Source organism: Trachypithecus francoisi, unplaced genomic scaffold, assembly GCF_009764315.1.
Source record: "Trachypithecus francoisi isolate TF-2019V2 unplaced genomic scaffold, Tfra_2.0 Lachesis_group17, whole genome shotgun sequence".
Taxonomy (NCBI): domain Eukaryota; kingdom Metazoa; phylum Chordata; class Mammalia; order Primates; family Cercopithecidae; genus Trachypithecus; species Trachypithecus francoisi.
Window position 1 is genome coordinate 53,411,217 of NW_022681462.1, and position 27,393 is coordinate 53,438,609.

The 27,393-nt window shown below is 39.0% G+C and overlaps 1 protein-coding gene across 1 annotated transcript in view; it reads left to right on the top strand.

Annotated features, from left to right (window-relative positions):
- Positions 1 to 27,393, top strand: part of PSME4 (proteasome activator subunit 4) — a 108,166-nt gene that overhangs the window by 10,969 nt on the left and 69,804 nt on the right. Inside the window, 7 exon segments of the mRNA XM_033175714.1 lie at positions 10,809 to 10,949; positions 11,544 to 11,660; positions 20,673 to 20,717; positions 23,760 to 23,909; positions 24,451 to 24,514; positions 25,123 to 25,197; positions 26,208 to 26,330. Coding sequence (XP_033031605.1) covers positions 10,809 to 10,949; positions 11,544 to 11,660; positions 20,673 to 20,717; positions 23,760 to 23,909; positions 24,451 to 24,514; positions 25,123 to 25,197; positions 26,208 to 26,330 — 715 coding nt within the window.

Genomic DNA, 27,393 nt, shown 5'->3' on the forward strand with positions numbered 1-27,393 from the left:
GGTAATTGATTGAAAATAGGAGAGGTGAGTTTACGAAAAAACCCTGTTACTTGTTCGCTCAGTGTTTCTGGCAGTGAGAAGCTTTATCTACCTTTTTAACATTACAGGTAATGATGAAGGACTTAGTCTTAGAATAAAATCACAGTAATTTGTTCCTGATCCCTTAGTTTTCTCTGCTACTTTTACCTCTCGTTTTTGATGTTTCTATATGGTTAAACCTTGGGAAGAGAAGGAAAAGACTGGAACCGATATAGCTATAGTGAAGTGTTCATTTTGGGTGGGCAGGAGTTGAAGTTACTGCCTGAAATTAATTCAGGGGGTTGTTTAGAAATGTCATGGGTCATGGTATTTTCCTTGCTGTAAAATATTTGTCATTTAGCCCTAACTGTCAGGGATTAAGCAGCTTTTTTTCCCCCCTCTTTTTTTTTTTTGAGACAGAGTCTCGCTCTGTCACCTAGGTTGTAGTGCAATGGCATGGTCTCAGCTCACTGCAACCTCTGCCTCCTGGGTTCCAGCAATTCTCCTGCCTCAGGCTCCCAAATACCTGGGACTACAGGTGCGCACCACCTGTACATACAAAATAATTAATAAAAAATACAATAATAATAAATAAAAAATACAAAATAATTTTTGTATTTTTAGTAGAGATAGGGTTTTGCTATGTTGCCCAGGCTGGCTTCAAACTCCTGGATTCAAGCAATCCACCTACCTTGGCCTCCCAAAGTGCTAGGATTACAGATGTGAGCCATCATGCCCGGCTCTTAAGTGGTGTTTTAAAAGGTCCTTATTTCTCACCATTTCTTTAAATATTTTACATTTTAGTAAAGTTTTAACATGTAATTCCTGTATATTTCTCTTTGAGAAATTTTCAATTAATCTTTTTGTTGGTAATTTGAATGGAACAATCTTCCTTCAACTCTGTTACTTTTTATCTGGATGCTATACAGTAAGGCTCCTGACTTTTTTTTTTTTTTTTAATATTTATTTGGTAGATTTTAAAGTTTAGTCTAAAAGTGTGTTTTTTTTTAAGTTGTTTCAGATGTTTTAGGTATAATCATAGCATTGACACCATACTTTTAGTTCCACCTTTCCTGAAATAATTACACTAATTTTTATTACCTATTCTTTTGATCTAGATTCAGAATAATGCTGAATCATAATGGTAAGAATAGTCATTATTGTCCTGAATCTGACTTTAAAGGAAGTGCCTCTTGGGGGAGGAATGCCTTAAAGTCTGATATTGACTGTTTAATTAAGACTCGTGTGTTTTCAAATGGATTTGGTTTCTCTTGGTTATGATCCCATTAATATTTTCTGGTTTACATTGTATCATAATCAGATTGTTTGGCCAGAATGATTTCTGTGTGTTAAAGTTAAGTGAGTTTTTTTTTTTTTTTGTGGTTTAGTTTATGACAAGTTTTTTTTTTTTTTTTTTTTGAGATGGTGTCTCACTCTGTGGCCTGGCCTGCAGTGCAGTGGCCCTATCTCAGCTCACTGCAATCTCTGCCTCCTGGGTTCAAGCAGTTCTCCCACCTCAGCCTCCTGAGTAGCTGGGATTACAGGTGCGTGCCACCATGCCTGGCTAATTTTTTTTTTTTTTTAAAGATGGAGTCTCTCTCTGTCGCCCAGGCTGGAATGCAGTGGCACCATCTTGGCTCACTGCAATCTCCGCCTCCCAGGTTCAAGCACTTCTCCTGGCTCGGCCTCCTGAATAACTGGGATTATAGGCATCTGCCACCAAGCCCAGTTAATTTTTGTATTTTTAGTAGAGACAAGGTTTCTCCATGTTGGTCAGGCTGGTCTCGAACTCCTGACCTCAAGTGATCCGCCCGCCTTGGCCTTCCAAAGTGCTGGGATTATAGGCATGAGCTACTGCTCCTGGCCAACAAGTTTTTATATGTGTTCCACAGGGGATTGAAAAGGGAACATAGTTTTTGTAAGCTCAAAATTTTCATATTTGTCTCACACAATATTTTGTTACCGTTATTCAGCACATAAAGTTTTGCTTTCTTTCTCAAGACTGTGCAATAGGTGGTATTATATACTGTTATCAGGAGATGCTTAATGTCTTACTTCTTCAGTGACATTAGTAGCCATTTTACATCGTTAGGGATTCCAAAATGGTGATACTTAAACATTTCGCTCTGCTTATTTGGTGAGAATCTCTAAAGCAGGGGTCTCCATCTCCCAGGCCACGGACTGTTATCTGCTGTGACCTGTTAGGAACTGCGCTGAGCCGAATTTACAGCCCCTCCCCATTGCTCACATTACCACCTGAGCTCTACCACCTGAGCTCTACCTCCTCTCAGATCAGTGGTGGCATTAGATTGTCTTAGGAGCACAATCCCTGTTGTGAACTGGGCACGAGAGGGATCTAGGTTGCGCACCCTTTGTGAGAATCTTGTGCCTGATGATCTGTCACTGTCTCCCATCACCCCTTGATGGGACTATCTAAGTTGCAGGAAAATAAGCTCAGGGATCCCAGTGATTCTACATTATGATGAGTTGTGTAATTATTTCATTATGTGTTACAATTTAATAATGATAGAAATAAAGTGCACAATAAATGTAATGCCCTCAGATCATCCCGAAACTACCCCCACCATCTGTGGAAAAATTGTTTTCCACATATCTGGTCCCCAGTGCCCAAAACGTTAGGGACAGCTGCTCTAAAGAACTTTTCCTCATGAAATGTTGTTTATCCTGAGTGCCTGTAGGAGTGGCAGGGTAAAGCTTAATTGTTCCCCTTCATTTACCAGTTTTTAAATTAATGACTTGGTTCCCTGGCATTCCTTAAAGATGTGGTCTGTGAGGTTTTGTTTTGTTTTGATATTTTTCATGAACTCAATGGAATTAAACATATCCATTGCAATTACCTTGATTTTTTCATTTTTCATTTTTCACCTTTTCATTTTTGGTTGGTGAGAAACCTATTCAAGTTGACTCTTATGACTTTAAGTAGTCTTTGATAAGGGACATTTAAATTAAGATAATACACAGAAATGCAGAAATATTGATTATCTGATTTTAAGCATTGTATTTTACTTTAGAAGTTTGATACTAATTTTTTCATTGTTAATTCTCATTATAAAAATAATTCCTATTAGCCCAGCATCATGGCGGGCGCCTGTCCCAGCTACTTGGGAGGCTGAGGCAGGAGAATCGCTTGAACCTGGGAGGCGGAGGTTGCTGTGAGCTGAGATCGCGCCGCTGCACTCCACCCTGGGCGACAGAGAGACTCTGTCTCAAAAAATATGGAGAATAAGAATTCCTGTTTATTTTTGACATTATTATTATTATTACTACTATTATTTGAGACAGCGTCACTCTTGTCGCTGAGGCTGCAGTGCAAGGGTGTGATCTTGGCTTGCTACAACCTCCTCCTCCTGGGTTCAAGCGATTCTCCTGCCTCAGCCACCTGAGTAGCTGGGATTATAGGCACAAGCCACCATGCCCGGCTAATTTTTTGTATTTTTAGTAGAGACGGGGTTTCATCATGTTGGCGAGGCTGGTCTCAAACCTCTGACCTGAGGTGATCCTCCCGCTTTGGCCTCCTAAAGTGCTGGGATTGCAGGCCCAAGCCACTGTGCCCAGCCTGTTTACTTTAGAGAAGTGAAAAAACTGAAAATGTGTTTTGAAAAACACAAAAATCACTCAGTTTTACCACCAAGAGGTAGGTTTTGTTTTTCTTTCTTTCTTTCTTCCTTTTTTTTTAATTTTTAACTTTGTGGAGAGATGCGGTTTTGCCATGTTGCCCAGGCTGGTCTTGATCCCCTGGGCTCAAGCCATCTGCCTGTCTCAGCCTCTCAGACTGCTGGGACTATAGGCGTGAGCCACTGCACCTGGCTTCCAGAGATAATATTTTATGGTATTTACTTTTTTCTTTTTTTTTGAGACTAAGGTCTCACTGTTGCATAGGTTGGAGTACAGTGGCACCATCTTGGCACATTGCAACCTTCGCTTCCCAGGCCCCACCCATCTTCCCACCTCAGCCTCCTGAGTAGCTGGGACTACAGACATGCGCTACCATGCACAGCTAATTTTTGTATATTTTGTAGGCACGAGGTCTCGCAGTGTTGCTCAGGCTAGTCTCAAACTCCTGGACTCAAGTAATCTGCCTGCCGTGGCCTCCCAAAGTGCTTGGATTGCAGGCATGAGCCACCGTGCCTGGCCTGCTTTATTTCTTTTTCCTTGAATGATTATGTATTTTTATTTAGTTATATCATATTGTTTTGAGCCTTGCTTTAAAAATATTCCATTGCATATTCTACTAAAGGTTATTTGAAAACATGATTTTAAATGACTGCATTGTAGTCTAAAACACAGGTGTCTAATCTTTTGGCCTCCCTGGGTCACACTGGAAGAATTGTCTTGGACCACACATGAAATACACTAATGCTAATGATAGCTGATGAACTTAAAAAATTGCAAAAAAAACCTAAACGTTTTAAGAAAGTTAATGAATTTGTGTTGGGCCACATTCAAAACAATCCTGGGCCACGGGTTGGACGAGCTTAGTCTAAAGGAATAAGCCACACTTTAACAAGCCATTCTCATACTAGACTTTTAGATATTTTTCAGGAAATTTTGAAAATTATATATGTGCATTTGGCTTTTTAAATTTTTTTTTATTTTTGGAGAGTCAGGGTCTTGCTCTGTTACCTAGGCTGAAATGCAGTAGCAAGATCATGGCTCGCTGCAGCCTCAACCTCCCAGACTCAGATTCTCCTCGTGGTTCAGCCTCCCAAGTAGCTGGGACTACAGGCACGTGCCATCACACCTGGTGATTTTTTTATAGAGACGGGGTCTCCCTGTGTTACCTAGGTTAGTCTTGAATTCTTGTCCTCAAGTGATCTTTCCTTCTTCTCAACTTCCCAAAGTGCTAGGATTATAGGCGTGAGCCGCAATGCCTGGCCTATTTTGGCATTTTGACTTTGATATTCTGAATTACTATTATTATTTTTTGAGACAGGTCACTCTGTTACCTAGGCTGGAGTGCAGTGGCGCAGTCTTGGCTCACTGCAACCTCCGCCTCTGGGGTTCAACTGATTCTTCTGCCTCAGCCTCCCGAGTAGCTGGGAGTACAGATGCCTGCCACTACGCCCAGCTAATTTTTGTATTTTTTTTTTTTTGAGACGGAGTCTTGCTCTGTCACCCAGGCTGGAGTGCAGTGGCCGGATCTCGGCTCACTGCAAGCTCCGCCTCCCGGGTTCACGCCATTCTCCTGCCTCAGCCTCCCGGACTACAGGCGTCCGTCACCTCGCCCGGCTAGTTTTTTGCACTTTTTAGTAGAGACGGGGTTTCACCGTGTTAGCCAGGATGGTCTCGATCTCCTGACCTCGTGATCGCCCGTCTCGGCCTCCCAAAGTGCTGGGATTACAGGCTTGAGCCACCGCGCCCGGCCTAATTTTTGTATTTTTTAGAAGAGTCAGGGGTTTTGCCATGTTGGCCAGGCTGATCTTGAACTCCTGACCTCAAGTGATCTGCCTGCCTCAGCCTCCCAGAGTGCTGGGATTACAGGTGTGAGCCACTGCACCTGGCCTAAATTATTTATTCAAGATAATATTGCTAGGTGTAGGATTTTTATTAATTTGTTATTATTAAATTTTTTAATATGTATAGTAGAGATGGGGGGTCTCACTATGTTGCCCAGGTTGGTCTTGAACTCCTGCGTTCAAGTGATTCTCCTGCTTCTGCCTTCCAAAATGCTGGGATTTCAGGTGTGAGCCATGGCACCTGGCCCACTATCTTATGATTAAAAATTAAATCATTTGATTAATACACTGTAGGGCCATGAGGAGGATGCAGCTGGAAATGGTATTGTGTTACCTTTTACTCTTTTTTTTTCTTCCCCTGTGGGAGGATGGAATAAAATGACTTGTCATCCATATATTCTGGATGGTTGAAAGATATATTCTGTATCAATCATGACTATTTACCAGGGTTTTCAGATATTTTGGGGCACCTAATAGTAATCGTTAGTCTTAAAACTAATGTGAAAATTAACTGGAAGGAGGGAATGGACCATCTGTAGATATAGTCTAAAGTAGGGTTTTTGAACTTAAGTGTACAGGAAAGTCAAACCAGAGTAGTCTAAAAAATGAAGGTTGGTAGTCTTTACTCTAGCACTCCAGGAATTTATTTTTCAATCACCTTAAAAAAAAAAAAAAAAGGGCCGAGCGCGGTGGCTCAAGCCTGTAATCCCAGCACTTTGGGAGGCCGAGACGGGCGGATCACGAGGTCAGGAGTTCGAGACCATCCTGGCTAACACGGTGAAACCCCGTCTCTACTAAAAAATACAAAAAGCTAGCCGGGCGAGGTGGCGGGCGCCTGTAGTCCCAGCTACTCGGGAGGCTGAGGCAGGAGAATGGCGTAAAACCCGGGAGGCGGAGCTTGCAGTGAGCTGAGATCCGGTCACTGCACTCCAGGCCGGGCGACAGAGCGAGGCTCCGTCTCAAAAAAAAAAAAAAAGACAAACAGCTTTACTGAGATTTAATATTCCTAGGATTTTTGGATCCCAAGAATAATGCATTTTAAAAGTTACCCTGCATCGTTCTTCTTCTTTTTTTTTTTTAAATAGACATGAGGTTTCACCATGTTGCTCAGGTTGGTCTTGAACTCCTGAGCTCAATTGATCCTCCCGCCTTGGCCTCCCACAGTGCTGGAATTACAGGTGTACTATGCCCAGCCTTTTCCCCCATTTTTAATTGCATTATGTCTTTTTCTTATTAGTTTGTAGTAGTTCTTTACGTAATTTGGAGATGACTTCTTTGTCAAATATATGTATTTCAGATATCTGGGCTTTTTACTTTTAATGGTGACTTATTGTGACTAGAATATAAAGACCGATTTATTAATTTTCTTTTTATGGTTAGAACTTTTGTGCCCTTTTAAAACAAATCTCTTGCACCACATTTTGATAAATGCTGAGATAAGGACCACTTGCTGGTTGGCGAGGAACTGGGGGAAATAGAAGCTTTCTGAGGAGTCCCTCCAAAATCTTCCCCAGCAGTCCTAGGCTTTCCAGGAATCCCCCCGTTGGTCTCTTTTTATAGTATTAAAATTTGACCTTTGTTAATTTTATGTCCCTAACTAATGTTAAACATACAGTTGTCTGTCTACTGCAATGAAAACAATGGGCTGTAGCTAAGTTACTTCAGTGTTACTCTGGCTTGGAGCAGGGGCCCCCCAACGCCCAGCCCAGGGACTGGTATGGGTCCGTGGCCTGTTGGGAACTGGGCTACACAGCAGGAAGTGAGCAGTGGGCAGGCGATTGGGCATTACCGCCTGAGGTCTGCCTCCTGTCAGATGAGCCTTGGTGTTAGCTTCTCATAGGAGCTCAAACCCTATTGTGAACTGCCCGTGCAAGGGATCTAGCTTGTGCACTCTTTATGAGATTCTCCCTGGTACCAAAAAGGTTGGGGACTGCTGGCTTAGAGTACAGTGTTTCTCTAGTTTTTCTGCAGAAGTATCCTAACCACAGGGGAGAATGAGTGCATGACTCCAGGGGCATCTGGAATATTTTTGTTTGTTTGATTGTTTGAGACCGAGTCTCGCTCTGTTGCCCAGGCTGGAGTACTCTAGCATCATCTCGGCTCAACTGCAAACTCCGCCTCCCGGGTTCAAACAATTCTCCTGCCTTAGCCTCCCAAGTAGCTGGGACTACAGGTGTGCACCACCATGCCCAGCTAATTTTTGTATTTTTAGTAGAGACGAGGGTTTCATCATGTTGACTAGGATGGTTTCCATCTCTTGACCTCATGATCTGCCTGCCTCGGCCTCCCAAAAGTCCTGCGATTACAGGCGTGTAGTAGAGACATGGTGTCACCATATTGGCCAGGCCAATCTCAAACTCCTAACCTCAAGTGATCTGCCCACCTTGGCCTCCCAAAGTGCTGGGATTACAGGCATGAGCCACCGTGCCTGGCTGGCATCTGGAATCTTGACAAGGCCTGAAGCAGCCACTGAAAGCAGGGGATTTTTCTTTGACGTCTTCTATCTTTATCTTAAAAGTGTGTGCCAGTTTTTAGGGAGATTGTTTTCATTTAAAATAACATTTTAATGATTCCAGCTTTTGCTCCTAAATTTAGAGTGACATTGGGGGAGGCGTCAGAAGGCTGTATCATTATGCTTGTTCAACAGCCCAAAATAATAATATCTTTGGGTGTAGGATGTTTTGTCTTCACTAATCTATGTGCGTTGCCATTTTAGGGTGTTTAAGAAACTTTTACGATAATTATGTTGAATATCCCTTATTTGAAATTCTGGGACCAGAAATGTTTAGGATTTTGGATATTTTGAGGTTTTGTAATATCTGCATTATGTTCTTACCGATTGAGCATCTCAAATCAAAAAATCAGAAATTGGAAAACTCCATGAGCATTTCCTTTGAGTGTCATGTTGTTGCTCAGAAAGTTTTGGATTTTGGAGGGTTTTGGATTTTCGGATTAAGGGTTTGCAACCTGTACTGGCAGAGTCAAAACAAGATCTCGGGTCTCATTGCTCCTCCCTGTATACTTGCTGGTCTCATAGTACTAATGTGAGATCATGGGATTATACCTTGAAACGACAGAAAAGAGCTGGATAAATTCAGACCAGCTTGAAAAAATAAAAACGAGTTAGGGAACCAAGAATTTTGAAGAATTTCTGGAAGATAAAAAAGCAGTTAGATGCCCTAACTTTAGAAATTAAATGTAAGTGCCGGGTGCAATGGCTCGCCTGTAATCCGAGCACTTGGGAGGCTGAGATGGGGAGATCACAAGGTCAGGAGCTTGAGACCAGGCTGGCCAACATGGTGAAACCCCGTCTCTACTAAAAATAGAAAAATTAGCCGAGTGTGGTGCTGGGCGCCTGTAATCCCAGCTACTGGGGAGGCTGAGGCAGGAGAATTGCTTGAACCCAGGAGGCAGAGGTTGCAGTGAGCTAAGATTGAGCCACTGCACTCCAGCCTGGGTGACAGAGCAAGACTCTCTCTTGGGGGGGAGGGGGGAAGAAGTTAAATGTAAGTTTAATTTGCTCTTAGGTACTGGGGGAGTGTTAAAGATCTTATGAGGAATACTAATGCTCTTTTTCCCGTTGATTTATGTGTTTAATAATAAAATGACCCTCCTCAAAGAGTTTTATGATTTTAATTATACAGTAATTTGTTCGGATCATTTACTTCTGAATTATTAAATATACTCTGATTTGTTGTTCTTGGGTTTTGGGACACCTTTCTCTTGTCTTTCTTTTTTTTTTTTTGAGATGGAGTTTCGCTGTTGTTGCCCAGGCTGGAGTGCAATGGCGTGATCTCAGCTCACCGCAACCTCCACCTTCCAGGTTCAAGCGATTCTTCTGCCTCAGCTTCTCTAGTAGCTGGGATTACAGGCAAGCGCCACCATGCCAGGCTAATTTCGTATTTTTAGTAGAGATAGGGTTTCTCCGAGTTGGTCAGGCTGGTCTCGAACTCCTGACCTCAGGTGATCTGCCCGCCTCGGCCTCCCAAAGTGCTGGGATTACAGGCATGAGCCACCGTGCCCGGCCATTGGGACGGCTTTTTCTTAAATTTGCTTAAAGTTAATGCTTTTGATTACATTGTTTATAGTTAGAAATTAACAATGTAATTTTGGATAAAATATTAATTTTTGGTGGTAACCTCATGGTATTGTAATTATAAGTTAACTGTTAGAAACAAATAGTACAAGTTATGTAACTTGTTTACAATAAGAGAGCAGTGTTTTAATTGGTCATTAGATGTTGATGATAACTCAGTTACCATTGGTTATTAAGATACTTATTTGGTAATCTCTCTTTTTTTTTTTTTTTTTTTTTTTGAAGACAAGGTCTCACTCTGTCGCCTAGGCTAGATGGAGCACAGTTGCGCCATCACAGCTCACTGCCTGCTTGACTTCCTGGGCTCCAGTGATCCTCCCACCTCAGCCCTCCCCCGACCTGAGTAACTGGGACCACAGGCACACGCCATCATGCCTGGCTAATATTTTGTATTTGTTGTAGAGATTGGGTTTTGCCATGTTGCCCAGGCTGGTCTTGAAGTCCAGGGTTGAAGCGATCCTTCCACTTTAGCCTCTCAAAGTGCTGGGATTACAGGCTGGAGCTGCTTTGCCTGGCCTGGTAATCTCTTGATTAAAGTACAGAATAATTCTTTACTGCATAACAGTGAGAATAGATATAAAATACTTAATCATCAAAGACATTTGAAATTGTTACCACACCTGTTTTAAAAAATTGTCATTAAAAATAAATATCAAGTTTATCTTAATTAAGTGTACAATGCAGTGTTGTTAACCATATATACGTTGTTGTACAATTTTTTATTTTACGTGACTGAAACTATACCCATTGAATAATAGCTCTCCATTTCCCCCTCCTCCCAACCCCTAGCAGCAACTATTCTACTTTCTGTTTCTATGAGTTTGATTACTTTAGATACCTACACAATATTTGTTTTTTGTGACTGGCTTATTTCACTTAAGGTTCGTCCATGTTGTAGCTTATGCCTGGATTTCCTTCTTTTTTAAGACTGAATCATCCTTATCCACTGGTTCTAGCTGAAGTAGGATGGGATCATTCTTCCTGGCAAATAAATTCCCGTCTCTATCCAGAAAACCAAGAAAAAGTTTTCCATGAAATGTTAAAAAAAAAAAAAAGACAATCCATTTTATTGCGTATGCCACATTTTCCTTATCCATTCATCCTTCTGTGGCCATTCAGGTTGCATCTACATCTTGGCTTCTATGGATAATGCTGCATTGAACATGGGTGTATCATTATACCTATTTTTAAAGGGTATATCTGTTTTTCTCTTGCAGATATATTCGACTTTATGGGAGAAAATTTAGCAAAGAAGATCATGTTCTTTTTATAAAGTTATTGTATGAGCTGGTATCAATTCCAAAACTGGAAATCAGCATGATGCAGGGATTTGCCCGCCTTTTGATCAACTTGTTAAAGTAAGTCTATTTCCAGTGGTTTCCGTTAAGGTTTGTTTGTTTCTTCAGGGTTTTAGGGAATGAGGACTAAGTCCTTTTGGTAAGAAGACCAAGTCTCAAATTGCCAATTTGGAAAATGATTGCAAAATACATTATCTTTAGTTTCATCAAATGTGTTAATTAGCTTTTTAGTTAAAATTGCATCTCTTCCATGACATCGTCTCTTCTCTAGCACCCATTGAACTTCCCCTTTTATAGGTTGTTAACTCCCTCGAGAAGACAAGACAAATATTATAGATTCTTTTGCTTACCCTGAAGCATCCAGCTCAATGCTGGAAACAAATATTCCATAGTGTGGGAAAACATGAAATTCATCCACAGTGATGGTGACACAAATTTAAATGCCCTCTTTTATCTGCAACTCTTTGATGTTTGAGCAGCAGCAAGAATTGGGTGCATTATTCTTATATTCTGCTAGTGAGTGGCCGTGGATGGGGAAAAGCAAAACCTGCTGTGATGAGCAGCAATATTTCACTGTCCCTGTGTAGTATTTGTGGTATACACACATCTGTGCACATATGCATACGTAGGTATTTGTTTTATTTTACTTTTTAGGAAAAAGGAACTTCTTTCAAGAGATGATTTGGAGTTACCCTGGAGACCACTTTATGACATGGTAGAAAGAATATTATATTCCAAGACAGAGCACCTAGGATTAAATTGGTTTCCTAAGTAAGTGTTTCCATTTAAAGCACTTATTTGGGAGTACTTGGGTTCTTTTAGGGGGTGATCATGATTGAAAAATATTGGGTTGTTTGAAAGAAACAAGCAGATATTTTAATGTGCATATTTCTATATAATTTGACTCCTGAAGCAATTCATTGCCCTCTATAAACTATCTGAAGCTGCATCTCTCTTGCAGATCATTGACTTCTTCCATCTACAGCCTGCCTCTTGGAGACCTAATTTTTGGTTTTATATTTTATTCTGAGTTTATATAATAAAATAGCATCTGCCTTTTTTTGGTTAATAGTGATTTCATACTTGACTGACAGGTATCATTTCTATTCAGTTGTAGTCTAGCTTTAAATTTTCTCAGTTTTAGCATGTTTGGCTTATCATTCTTCTTTTTTCTGAGAAAGGTCTCCCTCTGTTGCTCAGGCTGGAGTGCAGTGGCACGATCTCAGCTCACTGCAACCTCCGCCTCCCAGGTTTAAGTGATTCTCGTGCCTCAACCTCAGGAGCAGCTGGGATTACAGGCGCGCACCACCATTCCCAGCTAATGTTTGTATTTTTAGTAGAGATGGGGTTTCGCCATTTTGGCCAGGCTGGTCTCGAACTCCTGACCTCAGGTGATCTGCCTGTCTTGGCCTCCCAAAGTCCTGGGATTACCGGCATGAGCCACCATGCCCGGCCTCTTTGGTGGTTTTTTTTTGTTTGTTTGTTTCAGACGGAGTCTCGCTCTGATGCCCAGGCTGGAGTGCAATGGCCTGATCTCAGTTCACTGCAAGCTCCACCTCCCGGGTTCATGCCATTCTCCTACCTCAGCCTGCCCAGCAGCTGAGACTACAGGCACCCGCCACCACGCCCAGCTAATTTTTTTTGTATTTTTAGTAGAGACAGGGTTTGACTGTGTTAGCCAGGATGGTCTCAATCTCCTGACCTCGTGATCCGCCCGCCTCGGCCTCCCAAAGTGCTGGGATTACAGGCATGAGCCACCGCGCCTGGCCGCCTATTCAGTTTGTAATAGCCAGCTGTTTTTTCTCATTGTCTAGAGTCATTTGTGATATATACTCGTTTCTTTTTCTTTTATTTTTTATTTTTTGAGACAGAGTCTCGCTCTGTCGCCCAGGCTGGAGTGCAGTGCCGTGATCTCGGCTCACTGCAAGCTCCGCCTCCTGCGTTCAAGCCATTCTCCTGCCTCAGCCTCCCGAGTAACTGGGACTACAGGCGTCTGCCACCACGCCCGGCTGATATTTTTGTATTTTTAGTAGAGACAGGGTTTCACCGTGTTAGCCAAGATGGTCTCGATCTCCTGCCCTTGTGATCCGCCTGCCTCGGCCTCCCAAAGCGCTGAGTTTACAGGCCTGAGCCACCACTCCCAGCCTGTGTACTCATTTCTTGAAGAGCACCATTCTCTATGCCTGTATTAATTTCCTTTTTCTTTTTTATAAATTAAGTCTTTAAAGACTTCTGCGGTTTTCTCTCTCAGTCTTAGGCATGTCTACATTATTTCATTATTTCTTGTTAAATTCATTTAATCTATGATTAGCCCTCAGCCTTTACTTAGGTCAACAGTCTTTGTCCCTTACCATAGAATTTTTTGAAAATAAGTGCAGATGGCAAATGTGAAATGGTGTAAATGGAAGAGGTAAAACATGATCTTCAACTTAGGTCCTAATTGATTTTTGGACAGTTTGGGACAAGTAAAGTGGTTAGAAGTCATTTATTTCTTGCAAGTTTCATGTGTTAAAACAAGGAAACTTATTTCAACCATAAAAATGCAAATTTTTTCATGAAATAGAGTAGTACATTGTGCAAGTATGCTTTTACCAGTATTTGTTATGTTTTCTTCCCTCCCTCCCTCCCTTCCTCTCTCCATTCCTTCCTTTCTTCCTTTTTCAGGGTTGCTCTGTTGCTCAGGCTGGAGTGCAGTGGCAAGATCTTGCATCGCCACAGCCTGGACCTCCTGGGCTCAAGCAGTCTTCCTGCCTCAGCCTCCTGAGAAGCTGGGACCACAGGCATGTGCCACCATGCCCGGCTAATTTTTAAAACTTTTTATTTGTAGAGACGGGGTCTCACTGTATTGCCCAGGTTAGTCTTGAACTCCTGGGTTCAGGAGATCCTCCCGCCTTGGCCTCCCAAAGTGCTAGGATTACAGGCTTGAGCCACTACACTCAGCCCCAATATTTATTAAGAAAACTCAAAATTGAATACAAAAGCTTTGTTTGTAAAGATTCCTTTTGGGTGTTATTTTTGCCACAGGGACTATGATCTCTACTGGTTTGAATGAGTCTTCTTTAAATGAGAGGTCAGGGAATTTCTTACTGGCTTCACCATTTCAGATGAGATTGGGCACATTCAGGGTGTTATGGCCATAGACAGGCTTCACCATTTCATAGATCTCAGGGACCTTTGAACTGTGTTCAGATCAGTTATCCTTCTGAGATTTTTCTGGCTGATAATTTTGGCTGCTTCTGAAAGTATTTTGTAAATGAAAGGAGGAGATAAGGCAGTTTCTTCAGTGATACGCTGTTCTTTAGTATGCCCTCTTCGCTGCTTTATAACCAAGCGTCCTACTTTCCTGCCTTAAAGGTCTACCTTTGCAAAGGCACATGCTGCTTTTAAAGTCCTGTGTGGTCCTTAATAAATATCCATGGCTTTCCTCTTCAATGATAAGAGCTGTTTGTCTGGAAATTTTCTATTAATATTGGTCAGTCAGTGCTTATTGATGATGTTTACCGTGTCTCTTCCTAAAGTGTCACATCATCCTTGTCCTTACAAGTTTTACCATGACTGTTCTTGATCTTTTGAAGACCCGTTGTGACTGAAACACGGTACTGATTCTCAGCTCTTAACAGACTCAGCATTTCATTTTGTAATTGTAATTATTCTAAAATAAAATCTATAAATCATATAACCTACCTATACTCATTACCTACACTGTGACAATTTTGAGTTTTTTCATCTTAGATATATTCTGCCACATTTTGAAACAGTTTTGTTGGCTGACTACATGTGTTCATACTATTTTTAGAATGCTATTTTTATAATCAAAAGTGAAAGATTGCTTAATTTGTTAACTGTCTTTCAGATTTTAAACTTACGTGCCTTATTTTTTGTCCTTATTGAAATCGCTGCTTAGGGTGGTGGCATGTATTTCAACATAATTTTAAAAGCTAGTTCTATTGTTTGAAGCAAAGATTATCAACTTCCCTCTCTTCCCTTCCTCTTTACCTTTTCCATCCTCTCTCCATCCCTTTTTGTATCCTTGTTTCCCTCTTTTCTTTTCTTCCTTACTTCTTCCTTCTAGCTTTCCTCTGTCTTTTTGCCTCTAGGGCAAAAGACCCTTTTTAGTCTCTTTATCCCCATCTCAGTCTACTTTTTACTGGAGAAAGAATTGGTAGTGTTTTTTATGCAATAGAAGAAGTAAAATTGGAAAGGAGATGAGTGTGAACTAATTGTTAGCAATATAAGAATTATTATTTACTTTATAAATGAAGCTTTTGAATCTTATGGACATGGTTTTATTTTATAAAACAATGTCCCCTGCACTTACTTTGACTAGCATATTGCGAGTTATATCATAGGCAACACACTAGTGGTGTTGCTCCTCACAAAATGTGGGAGAATTATGCATAGATCTGCTTTTACAAATGGGCACAAACAATTCATATTTCAATTGCTATGTGTATAAATTTATTTAGTATTATTACCACTGATTTGGTTTTTGTGGGTGGTTGTAAAGGTTTTCATATTTGCATCATGAGTAGCTTGGGCCTACATAACTTGTTTACTACTTTTTAAAATTTATTTTTAAAAGTATCTATTCTCTTTTACATGTATTGTTCTAAGGGTATCATATAGTATTATATTTTCATTTTTTTCATATTAATCTGCCTCTGGAGAAATTATGAGATATTTTCTTTTTCTGGTATTTGTTTATGGCATTTGTTTCTCTACTGAGTCATTAAAGAGCTGTTTGAATTGGTGCTCTTTAAGATACAGTTAAATCCTTTGTCCTCAGCTCCCCACATTCACCACATGGAAATGACATTTTCCAGACCTCTGTTTGGGGTTTCTTGGCACATGTGGCCATACTTAGGAGTTTAAATTACTACCAGCAGCTCATGGATGATCTTCTCTAGCTACAAAATTTAATATGATAATCAAATGACGAGAACAATTTCTCCTAAAACCCGTTGAAATTTAAAAGATTTTATGGTTGTAAACCATGATTATTAATATGGTATTTACAGTTATTTTTTAATGTATTTGAAGACTATCCTATTTATTTTTAAAAATATTCTTTTATTTGGAAATTTAAAGTTTTAGTAAAATTTGGCCGGGCATGGTGGCTCACGCCTGTAATCCTAGCACTTTGGGAGGCTGAGGTAGATTGGTCACCTGAGGTCGGGAGTTCAAGACCAGCCTGGCCAACATGATGAAACCCCATCTCTACTAAAAATACAAAAATTAGCCTAGTGTGATGGCGCATGCCTGTAATCCAGCTACCCAGGAGGCTGAGGCGGGAGAATCGATGGAACCCGGGAGGCAGAGGCTGCGTTGAGCTAAGATCATCCCACTGTACTTCAGCCTGGGTGACAGAGCCAGACTCCCATCTCAAAAAAAAAAAATTTTTTTTACCAGATTTTATTAATGTTTTGGATAGTGTTTCTCACAAAAGTTGTTTCTGTGCTACAATGTTCTTTCTTTAAAAACTGATCTTTTGAAAGCAAAGTTAAAAAATACTTAGTTCAACTTCAAGTTGATCAGGCTTATTGTCATTTAAAACAATTATGCATGCTCTTTTTATGTGAGTGGTAAGGGTTATTATAATTTACTAACACTTACCATAAAGGTATACTTTTTAAAAGTAATTTTAATGAAAAGTCAATGCTAATGGGCATCAGTAAGGACAATGTTGTACTTATTATTTATACCTTTTTTTTTTTTTTTGAGATGGAGTTTTTTTTTTGCTCTTGTTGCCCAGGCTGGAGTGAAGTGGCACAATCTGGGCTCACTGCAACCTCTGCCTCCCAGGTTCAAGCGATTTTCCTGCCTCAGCCTCCTGAGTAGCTGGGATTACAGGTGTGCACCACCAAATCCAGCTAATTTTTTGTATTTGTAGTAGAGATGGGGTTTCATCATGTTGGCCAGGCTGGTCTTGAACACCTGACCTCATGTGATCCACCCACCTCAGCCTCCCAAAGTGCTGGGATTACAGGTGTGAGCCACCACACCCGGCCTATTTATACCTTTCTTTATGGTGAAATTATCTTGGCCCTAATTTTGAGTGAAGTGGCTATGAAAAATGACTGCTTACTAGTTTAACTGAGCAATATTAGATTTTGAAGATTAGATATCAGATGGATAATGTCTAACCAACTTACGGTGGATTTGTTTGGATTTAGAGAAGGCAAGTAAAACTAGATGAGTGTTTGGCACAGGTTTAAGAAAAATAAATACTGTATAAGCAGTTACCATTAAGTTATGAAGGGATGAAGGCAGATATACAGAATAGTCCATTGTTACAGTTAACCAGTTCATTTATGAAAAAGCAAATATTATTCTGAAGTTAAATTTTAGTTCAAGAACTGTCAAGTGAAGCTGCAAGTACTTCTGGCTATGAGCAGTCTAGTTTACTCTCATCTTGAGTATTTCATTTGCTGTACTTTCCCCTGGTTTAGAAGTGAATATTGTCCTGATAAGGCCAAGGAGGCAGGAGGCATAAACCTCCAAGTTTATATGAGTTCACTGTCTCAGTAACTGGAGGCTAAGACTATTGGTTTTCCTCAGGCTTATGTGCTAATATTTAACATTTACTTTATTAATGGCATCATAAGGAAATCAAGGTCCAGAGAGGAAAATTCACACAGAATCATTGGTTGAAACTGGAACAAGAGCTTAAGAACTAGGACAAGGACTCACTTTCTACCCTTAATAATAGGGTGGCAGTTGGGGAGGAATTTCCTATTTTGATGTGATTTCCTAAGTCATAAATTAGTAGCTACTCAGAGGCAGTAGAATCAATGTAAGAACAAAATAAGCACAGAATTTTAATTTTTAAGGAAATTGAGGATATAATTTATTGTGGCTAAGTATGAAATAATAGATAACATTTATTATCCTTAATTCTGGGCCATATACCTGCTTTCTATACATTTTCTCATTTATTTTTGTAACAGCTTTATGAGAGGTAGGTATTATTACTCATATTGATGAGAAAACAGCTATAATACAACCAGGAAGTAGCAGAACTGATACTCAAATTCAGATCTGTCTGACTCTAAGCCCAAACTGTAAACCATTATATGCTCTACTGTGGCTTTCTTTTTCAACCTAACATACATTTTTCAACCTAATGTATCTTTTTAAAGAGGAAATAGGGTATAAGAAAACCCATCCAAAGCTTAGTCACCCTTTTGATTTTAAAAAAAGAAAAAAGTGTTTTGAATTGTTATCACTTTAATATTATACATTTCCAACAGTTGGAAAGTATTTAGTGATTATTCAGTCCCTCTAAAAATTAGTGAAATGTAGTCTAGTAGCATCTAGCCTTAACCTTTTATTTTATTTTTAAACAGAAACATTGTTCCTTTCATCTTGAGAGATTACAAGAATCACAAAAGGTCACTATACAGATATCACAGGTTAGAGAGATTGTACCCTTTTCTGGATAAACATCGTAAATCCAATGGTACAGGCCTTATGTATAAGAAGGGATTGAAATTGACTTTATTTCGAGTAACTAAATTGCATTCCCACATACCCTAATCCTCTAATAAGTGAAGTGACTCTATCAAGTGTTACAATTAACTTCCTATTCTTCTGAAGCGTGAAGGGAACTGGAGAAAACATGTAGCTTTGCAGCCTTTTATGACTTGCTTTCTAGAATCATTTATGACATTATGCGAAAGTATGTTGGTATAGCAAAAGTCCTAAGTGAAAACAGCAGGTTTTCTGTGTAGCGCAGAACCAATAAAATACATGCAATGTTAATGAGAACATGAACGTTAGGACTGATAGAATTGTAGATCTTGGCCGGGCGCGGTGGCTCAAGCCTGTAATCCCAGCACTTTGGGAGGCCGAGGCGGGCGGATCACGAGGTCAGGAGATCGAGACCATCCTGGCTAACACGGTGAAACCCCGTCTCTACTAAAAAAATACAAAAAACTAGCCGGGCGAGGTGGCGGGCGCCTGTAGTCCCAGCTACTCGGGAGGCTGAGGCAGGAGAATGGCGTGAACCCGGGAGGCGGAGCTTGCAGTGAGCTGAGATCCGGCCACTGCACTCCAGCCTGGGCGACAGAACGAGACTCCGTCTCAAAAAAAAAAAAAAAGAATGTAGATCTTATGCTCATTTTCATGGATAAACAGTTTACAATTTTAAAATTACCTTTTAAAAATCTGCATTTAAATTGAGCAATTTAGTTTAAAACTAGATGACTCTTGAAACTTTAACTGTTAATTCTATACTTTGTTACTAAATGGGATTCTTCTATCTAAACTAAAAGAAGACCCAAGATCTGTGCTTTTTGTTACTCTGATATAAAATGTTTATTATTATAAACCAATAGACAGAAAAGTATAAATATATGTGAGCAGACAGCCTTTTTATAAGCACTTTGGAAATGCCCGGAAATAAAAATCACAGCCGTGGTCTTCAGAGAGCTTTAAACATAGTTGGATAGAAGTTTGCCCTGTTTTTTTCTTTTTACTGGGCAAACTTAGATGTTCTCTAAACTGTGTTTTTGAATTGCTTAGCCTTCCTAAAAGAAAAAGAAGAACCTCTCTCTCATGACGAGAGACAGTGCTTATTGATGGCCCTTTGGCCATGTATTTTTTTTTTTATTTTAGAAGTCATTTCGTGAGTTGTAACCTAGTTGCCTCTTCAGTTAATTTTTCTCTGAGTAGTTTTGAAATTAAAGAGGATTTCTGCTGCTCCAAGTAGTGAGATTATAGTTTTCCTTTCTTGGTTATATAATATATTGATTATTTGTGATGAGTTTGCTTTCTGTTATTCCTTGGAATTTCTTTGCAGATTAGTTCCTAAACTTTCAGAGAAGTTGGATAGACTTCTGGACTTCAGAATTTCAGAAAGCTTAATAAGAAAGTATCAGGTGGAGACATTGCCTGAAAGTTACTCCTTTCCCATATATGTATATATACATTTTTTTGAGATTTGGGAATTTTATTTTTACTTGTACATATCATACTGTAAGTAGTCACACATGTATTTTTAAATTCCAGCTCAAAATTACCTAGTGCTCCGCTCTTGTTTGTGTTGTTTGTTTGCATTTGACTGCTTGACTGTGATCTAGTAAATATTTAAATATTCCATTCTGGTCATGTGTTTAAACCAGTACACATTGGCCTTTTTATTAAAAAAGAAATGTTGATTATAAATTCATACATACATTTTTATGTTGGTCTCCTGTATTCACTTGAGGCAACTACACGTTGTAAAGTAAGTTATAATTTTTAATGTTACTGGACTAACTTTATAAGTATCTGATCTGCTCAAAGAGATGCTATTGTTCTTTTTGATAATTGTTGCTGGCCGTAAAGTGCCTTGGAGGGTTATTGAACTCATGAATTGGTTGTGAAAGCTAATTTCTGATGGAAACACCCAGATTTTGGTCTGTCTGCTGCTTGTGTTTTGATGTAAAAGTATTTTAGTAAAAATTATTTGAAGTGTTAAGCCACTGTGCTGATAAGTATGGTGTATGGTCATTGCTGCCTACCTTGTAAAGACTGAAAACAATTTGTTCTTTTCCCAGTGTAACATTTTTTTCCCTTTAGTTCATACCAGAGACAATGAAATGAGGGCAAAGGAAAGAGCAGATTAAGGAGTTTAGGTAGTTAATCCTTGCAGTTCTGTCTGTATGAAAGGGAAGGCTTAGTTATTACATATAAACAAATAATATCTGAATGTATGAGCTTATCTCAAAGGTATTTATTAATTGAATTAGATGTGTTCTTAAAATATACCAATCTAATTATCAAATGGCTTTCCCCCCCCAGTTCTGTAGAAAATATTCTCAAAACACTCGTGAAAAGCTGCCGACCGTAAGTAGCTTCTCAATTTATAAAGCCTCTTGTTGTTTCTATGGGCTTTTCCACATCTTTAGTATGGTTTGAAGAGGAAATGAAAAGTATAAATAGTTCCTGACATTGTGATGTTAGTCACTGAGCACAACATACCATTTCCAGTTCGTGAACTGAATTTCTCAGATTTCATTTAGAAATTTAGAAATTTTAAAGTCATCCATTGTAAAGTAAGAATACCGTATTTTACATAAAATCATCTTTATTTGGAAGCATTTTCTAGAGTATTGTTGTTATTCAGATAAAAAATGAGTAATGCCAATAAGGTGGTTCATAACTTTTTTCAACTATGTTCTGTAGAATATTTAAATATCCCATATTCTTTTCTTTTTATTTCAATATTTTTTGTAGAGAGTGGGACCTTGCTGTGTTGCCCAGGCTGGTCTTGAATCCCTGGCCTCAAGCAGTCCTCCCACCTTGGTGTCCCAAACCATTGGGATTATAGGCGTGAGCCACCACTCCCTGCCAGTTATCCTATATTCATATGATTAAAGATAAGTGTGGATAAAATTAAATTTTAATTTTTTTGGTTATCTTTTTTTTTTTTTTGAGACAGAGTCTTGCTCTGTTGCCCAGGCTGGAGTGCAATGGCGCGATCTGGGCTCACTGCAAGCTCCGCCTCCTGGGTTCACACCATTCTCCTGCCCCAGTCTCCCGAGTAGCTGGGACTGCAGGCGCCTGCCACCTCGCCTGGCTAATTTTTTGTATTTTTAGTAGAAACGGGGTTTCACCGTGTTAACCAGGATGGTCTCGATCTCCTGACCTTGTGATCCACCTGTCTCGGCCTCCCAAAGTGCTGGGATTACAGGCGTGAGCCAGTGCGCCCAGCCGGTTATCTTTAATTTTAATTAAAGCTCAATTTTATGTACTTGAACTTTTTTTGGTTGTTATCAAGTTATTCTAAGGCCGTTTAGATGGTATGGAATCAGTGAATCCTTTTTGGCGAAAAGCCATGTATTATATGCTTGTAATATTCATCTTAAATACATATTTAATAAATCAGATATTTATTGCTGACCTTCTGTATTACTCAATGTTGGGCAAATGTATTTGCGGAATGTGAGATACCTGTCTCTCAAGCGACGTGAGATTCACCCTGAGTCACAAGCACCAATGAACGGTGTCATTTTATGCGAGGCAGTTACCCTCTTGGCCTGTGTTTCCTCACTGGAAACTTGATTATCACTTCAATACTTACTGGCTCATAGGTAATTCATAGAACTCCCAAGTTTTCATTTTGGATTACAGTGTTAACAGTTGACTCAGAAAACTTACTAAGGGGAATTGATCCTTGATATGTGATATCTTTGAAGGTGGAGCATAGTTTGTTTTGTTTTTTTTTTTAATTCCAACCTTTTACACAAGGACCTGACACATAAATGCTTTGTGAACTCAACAGAAGTATTCTTAGAAATATAATCTTATTTTTCATGTAGAAGATTGCAGTATGATTTTAATTAACACAAGTATATGAAGATACAATAGGATTAATAATATGATGTGTGTGCCAAGCCTATAAGTCTATTTGAAAAAGTTTTCCAACTTACTTGGAAAGAATCAGAATTGTTCATATGCTGTTTGTATTTTAAAGCTCTTAAGGCTGGATGCGGTGGTGCTCTCCTGTAGTACCAGCTACTTGGGAGGCTGAGGTGGGAGGATCACTTCAGTTTAAGAGTTTGGGTCCAGCCTAGGCAACATAGTAAGACTCTGTCTTTAGAAGAAAGAAAAATGCCTGTTAAGATGTATTTAGCAGTTATACATGTATCCTCTTTATTTACCTTTGTTTTGTGTGTATATGCACACTTTGGATTTTAATTTTGTAAATCTACTCCAGGGACACTCCTGCCCATTTCCTACAGTTAGGGAATATCACAGCCTGTAGACCAGATCATGTAGTCCTCTTGTATAGGGGAGGACTCTGTGTTCCAAGGAAGGTAAATGGTTTATTCAACATGCCTAGAGATTGCTGGGCTGATGTTCTCTTTCTCATCTACTGGTAATCCTTTTCCTATTTAGACTGGATTCTTTATGACAGGATTTTTTTTTTTTTTTTTTTTTTTTTTTTTTTTGAGACGGAGTCTCGCTCTGTCGCCCAGGCTGGAGTGCAGTGGCTGGATGTCAGCTCACTGCAAGCTCCGCCTCCCAGGTTTACGCCATTCTCCTGCCTCAGCCTCCTGAGTAGCTGGGACTACAGGCGCCCGCCACCTCGCCCGGCTAGTTTTTTTGTATTTTTTAGTAGAGACGGGGTTTCACCGTATTAGCCAGGATGGTCTTGATCTCCTGACCTCGTGATCCGCCCGTCTCGGCCTCCCAAAGTGCTGGGATTACAGGCTTGAGCCACCGCGCCCGGCAGACAGGATTTTTTTTCAATTGCTGTTACATAGCACAAAGGAAGTAAAACAAAAACCCTGTTTACTTTTATAGGTTACTTGAGTGACTCGTATTTTATCTGAGTTTTATCAACTTTATAGTGTTTAGAAAAATTCCCTTAGACAAGAGGAGAATTTACTTTATGCCAAGTATAATGGAGAATTTTATTTTATTTTATTTTTTTGAGATGAGTCTCACTCTTGTTCAGGCTGGAGTGCAATGGTGCAGTCTTGGCTCACTGTAGCCTCCATCTCCTGGACTCTAGTGATCCCCCAACCCCAGCTTTCTGAGTAGCTGGGACTATAGGTGTGTGCTGCCATCATGTCTGGCTAATTTTTTGTAAAGACTTGAGTTTTGCCATTTTGCCCAAGCCGGTCTTGAACTCCTGGGCTCAAGTGATCCATCGACCTCAGCTTCCCAAAGTTCTGGAACTACAGGCATGAACACCTCGCCCAAATGGGGAATTTATTTTAGTATTGTGAAAATGTGTGTTAGTTTGGACATTTATATACTGTGTTACATCCTATGATATATATTCTCCTCCTCCCCTGGCCTTTTGGTAAGTTATATATATTGCTGTTGTAGAGCTTTTAGCCAATAATCAGATACATGAAAACCTTCTTTTTTTATTAGATATTTTCCAGCAGATGCCACAGCTGAGATGCTAGAAGAATGGCGACCTTTAATGTGCCCTTTTGATGTAACCATGCAAAAGGCCATCACTTACTTTGAAATATTTCTTCCTACCTCCCTTCCTCCAGAACTTCATCATAAAGGTTTTAAGTAAGTGTATGCATATCTTGACAAATTCTAAAAATACAGCAGGAAATACAGATATAGAAACTAGTAAAGCAGTAACAAGTAGAAAAATCGTTTTGCAAACTCAGCCATTATTGTACTTCAAATTTATTATACTTGAAGTGTGTTAAGGCTAAAACGGTTATAAGATTGAAAGTAAAGAGATGACACCCAAATAAGATGAGGGCTTTAATTTAAGAAATTAAAAGAATTGCCAGAAGGGGTAATAAAAGGAAAACAGATAAAAGGAGAAAGTCAGGGAAAAGGAAGTAGAAAATTGAAAGCAATTGTTAAATAAGAATGGACAGTACTTAGTAATGAAGCAGAAGCTTAATTTGTGAGATCAGATTTAAATCATGAAAGGAATATTCAGACAAAAACTCCTTTATTAAGTTTATAACTTCAGTATTATTTTTTCTAGTTATGTAGTTATCAGTAACAATAGATTATAAAAAATACAAAGGATACCTGGCATTGAACCACTTTAAAGTCACTTGCTGTTCATAACAACATTTTTCTTCTTTAGACTTTGGTTTGATGAATTAATTGGCCTTTGGGTTTCGGTGCAAAATCTCCCACAGTGGGAGGGGGTAAGTATCCCCTTTTTTCCCCCTATAGTTTCGTTTTTCTTTTCTTTTCTTTCCCCACCCCCCCATACTTTTTAAATTTGGAGATAAATATAAGTAGATCATTTGGTAAGTAACTTGAAGTTCCTTAGGATTGGCTGTTAGCCCTGTTATGATCAGTTCCTTCTCAATTTTATATTATTTGTTGTATTCTAACAAAAGTATATATTTATTTTGGTTTTATCAATATTTAGGAGTATACACATGTATTGTAAAATGCATGAAATGTAAGATCCTGTTGTTTGCTTTCTTTGGTACCTGTACTGTCATGGTGCTAGATGTATAGTGGATAGTTTCAACATATTTGTTGGATTAAACTTTTCTGTATTCATTGTGGATGGTGCTTTGTCATTTTACTTTTTAGGAGCATTTTAACTGCAGCTGATTTTAAATGTGTGACATGAATCAGTTTACATTTGGAGGTTTTTTTTAAAAAAAACTAAGTCATAAACTATTTAAGTAGATTGCACTAATGATTGCTGAAAAGAACAAATGGAGGAGGGGTGTGATTATGACACTTAAACAACAACAACAACAAATATATTAACTTTGTCCTTTTTGTTTACTTTCAGCAACTAGTAAATCTCTTTGCTCGATTGGCTACAGATAATATAGGGTACATAGATTGGGATCCATATGTACCAAAGGTAATTAACATTTTGGGGGAAAGCCAGTCATGATGGTAGGCACCTGTAATCCCAGCTGCTCAGGAGGCTGAGGCAGGAGAATCGCTTGAACCCAGGAGATTGAGGTTGCAGTGAGCCAAGATCGCACTACTGCACTCCAGCCTGGGTGACAGAACTAGACTCTGTCTGGGGAAAAAAAAAAGAACATTTTGAACATAAATACAATAGCGCCGACAACAATTCTATGTTGTAAAGAAGAAATGGTTTTTCTATGCCAGTTCCAAGTGGCACATAAAATTTTCTTTGATAATTAGTAAAAACATAACAAATAATTTACAGGGCTGGGTCCAATGACCTTTTCTAAAGGTAATTAGACCACATGAAGGTATCATAAATGTGTTCTGTTGTTTGGCCATTAGAAACTAATTGAGGAAGAGAAATCGTTTCTTCCCACCTTTGGGCCCCTACCTATTGGTAATGATAGATTTGGAATATAAATTTAATTTTATTGTAATATAGTTGTTAAGTGATTGACTAAAATACAAATTCTTAGGGAAAAATCAAATCACCGTTAAAATTTTGAAAGGGAAAGCAATCTGCTAGAAGATACTTGCATTTAGGTTGGTGCTGTTGTGCATGCTTGACATGGAATAGGAGCTTAGGAAAAAGTATTCGTGTATTTGGGACAAGAAAGGAGTCAAAATATTTCATGTTTAGCCACTGTATGTGTGTTTTTGCCTTTTTATATTTAGCCATAAATAATCACATTTTGTCTGTTCTTTGGATACATGGACACAACTGCTTTATGTCCTTGTGCCTGTGACCTTAGAGTGTCATACAGCACATCTGTTGATATTTATATGTAATTTTTAAAGAATAAAGCAAGTTACCAAATACTATGTAATTTCACTTAAAAACCCTTGTGATAAAATGAGAATATCTTCAGTAACACTAATATACAGCACTTACTAAGTTAAAGAATTATTTTGATACCTGCAAATATCCTTAATTATTGTTTTTTCTTTTAAAAGATATTTACAAGAATTCTGAGAAGCTTGAACCTCCCAGTGGGAAGCAGTCAAGTGTTAGTACCAAGATTTTTAACAAATGCTTATGATATTGGACATGCTGTAATATGGATCACCGCCATGATGGTTTGTAATACATTATATTTGTTTTCTATAGTTTACCCCTATTTCGTGTTAACCTTACAAAAATTCTGGATAGTCACAGAAGTTGATAACAGTGGCTTGGTTGGTGACGTGATTCTTGGATGTTTTCTGATGTCGCAAGCTCATGTTTATCAAATGCAGAATATAGTGGTACCATTTTGAAATCTCCCTAACCAATAGACATTATAAATTGAGTCATAAATCTAGAGTTTTGAGGGATTTGCAGTGTCTCACATTTTTACTGTCCGGGAACCAGACTTGTAACCCAAAAGACTTTCCCAAGGTAGGATTACAACTCGGGATTTGCATGTGCTTAGACTCCGTTACTTACTCACTGCTAATGTTCACATGAAACATTATATTGAACATAAAGCTTACTAACAAAGTAATCTTTGTGAAGGGAGAGATGTGAAGGATTATTTTGTTGACATCATTAAAGGAAAGTGAAGACATATCCACAAACTTAGATTTCAGTGTCATCTTTCAAATAAGAATATTAGGATAATTTTCTATTATAATTTTCTAGCTTATCATTCATATATTGCTTCTGCAGCTATTTCTTCGTATTCCGTTTTACACATTAGCTTGTTTCTGTGGAAAAGCCAATTTTTTTAATGTAAAAGTTTACTTCTTAAATTTCATTGTAAGAAAAACAAATTTAAGTCCCCTTTGTTTTTGCCATTTTATTGTTAAACAGAAAAATCCCATTTTTCTTAATCAGTAGGAGCAAACACTGAAGGATGTTTACTATCTTACATATGCAGTGAGTTGAAACTGGATTTTTGGGGGCTACAGAATTGGATAGTGATTAGTATTAGTTATTGTTTGAATGAGTTTTGCTCTGCTTTCTCACACAGTTCTCACTGGCAGCTTCATTTTGTGTTAAGTGTGAAAATATGGCCAAGTACTATGGCTCACACCTGTAATCCTAGCACTTTGGGAAGCCAAGATGGGAGGATAGCTTGAGCCCGGGAGTTTGAGACCAGCCTGGACAACATGGCAAGACCCTGTACAAAAAAAACAAAAGTAAAGTAAAAAGCACGGG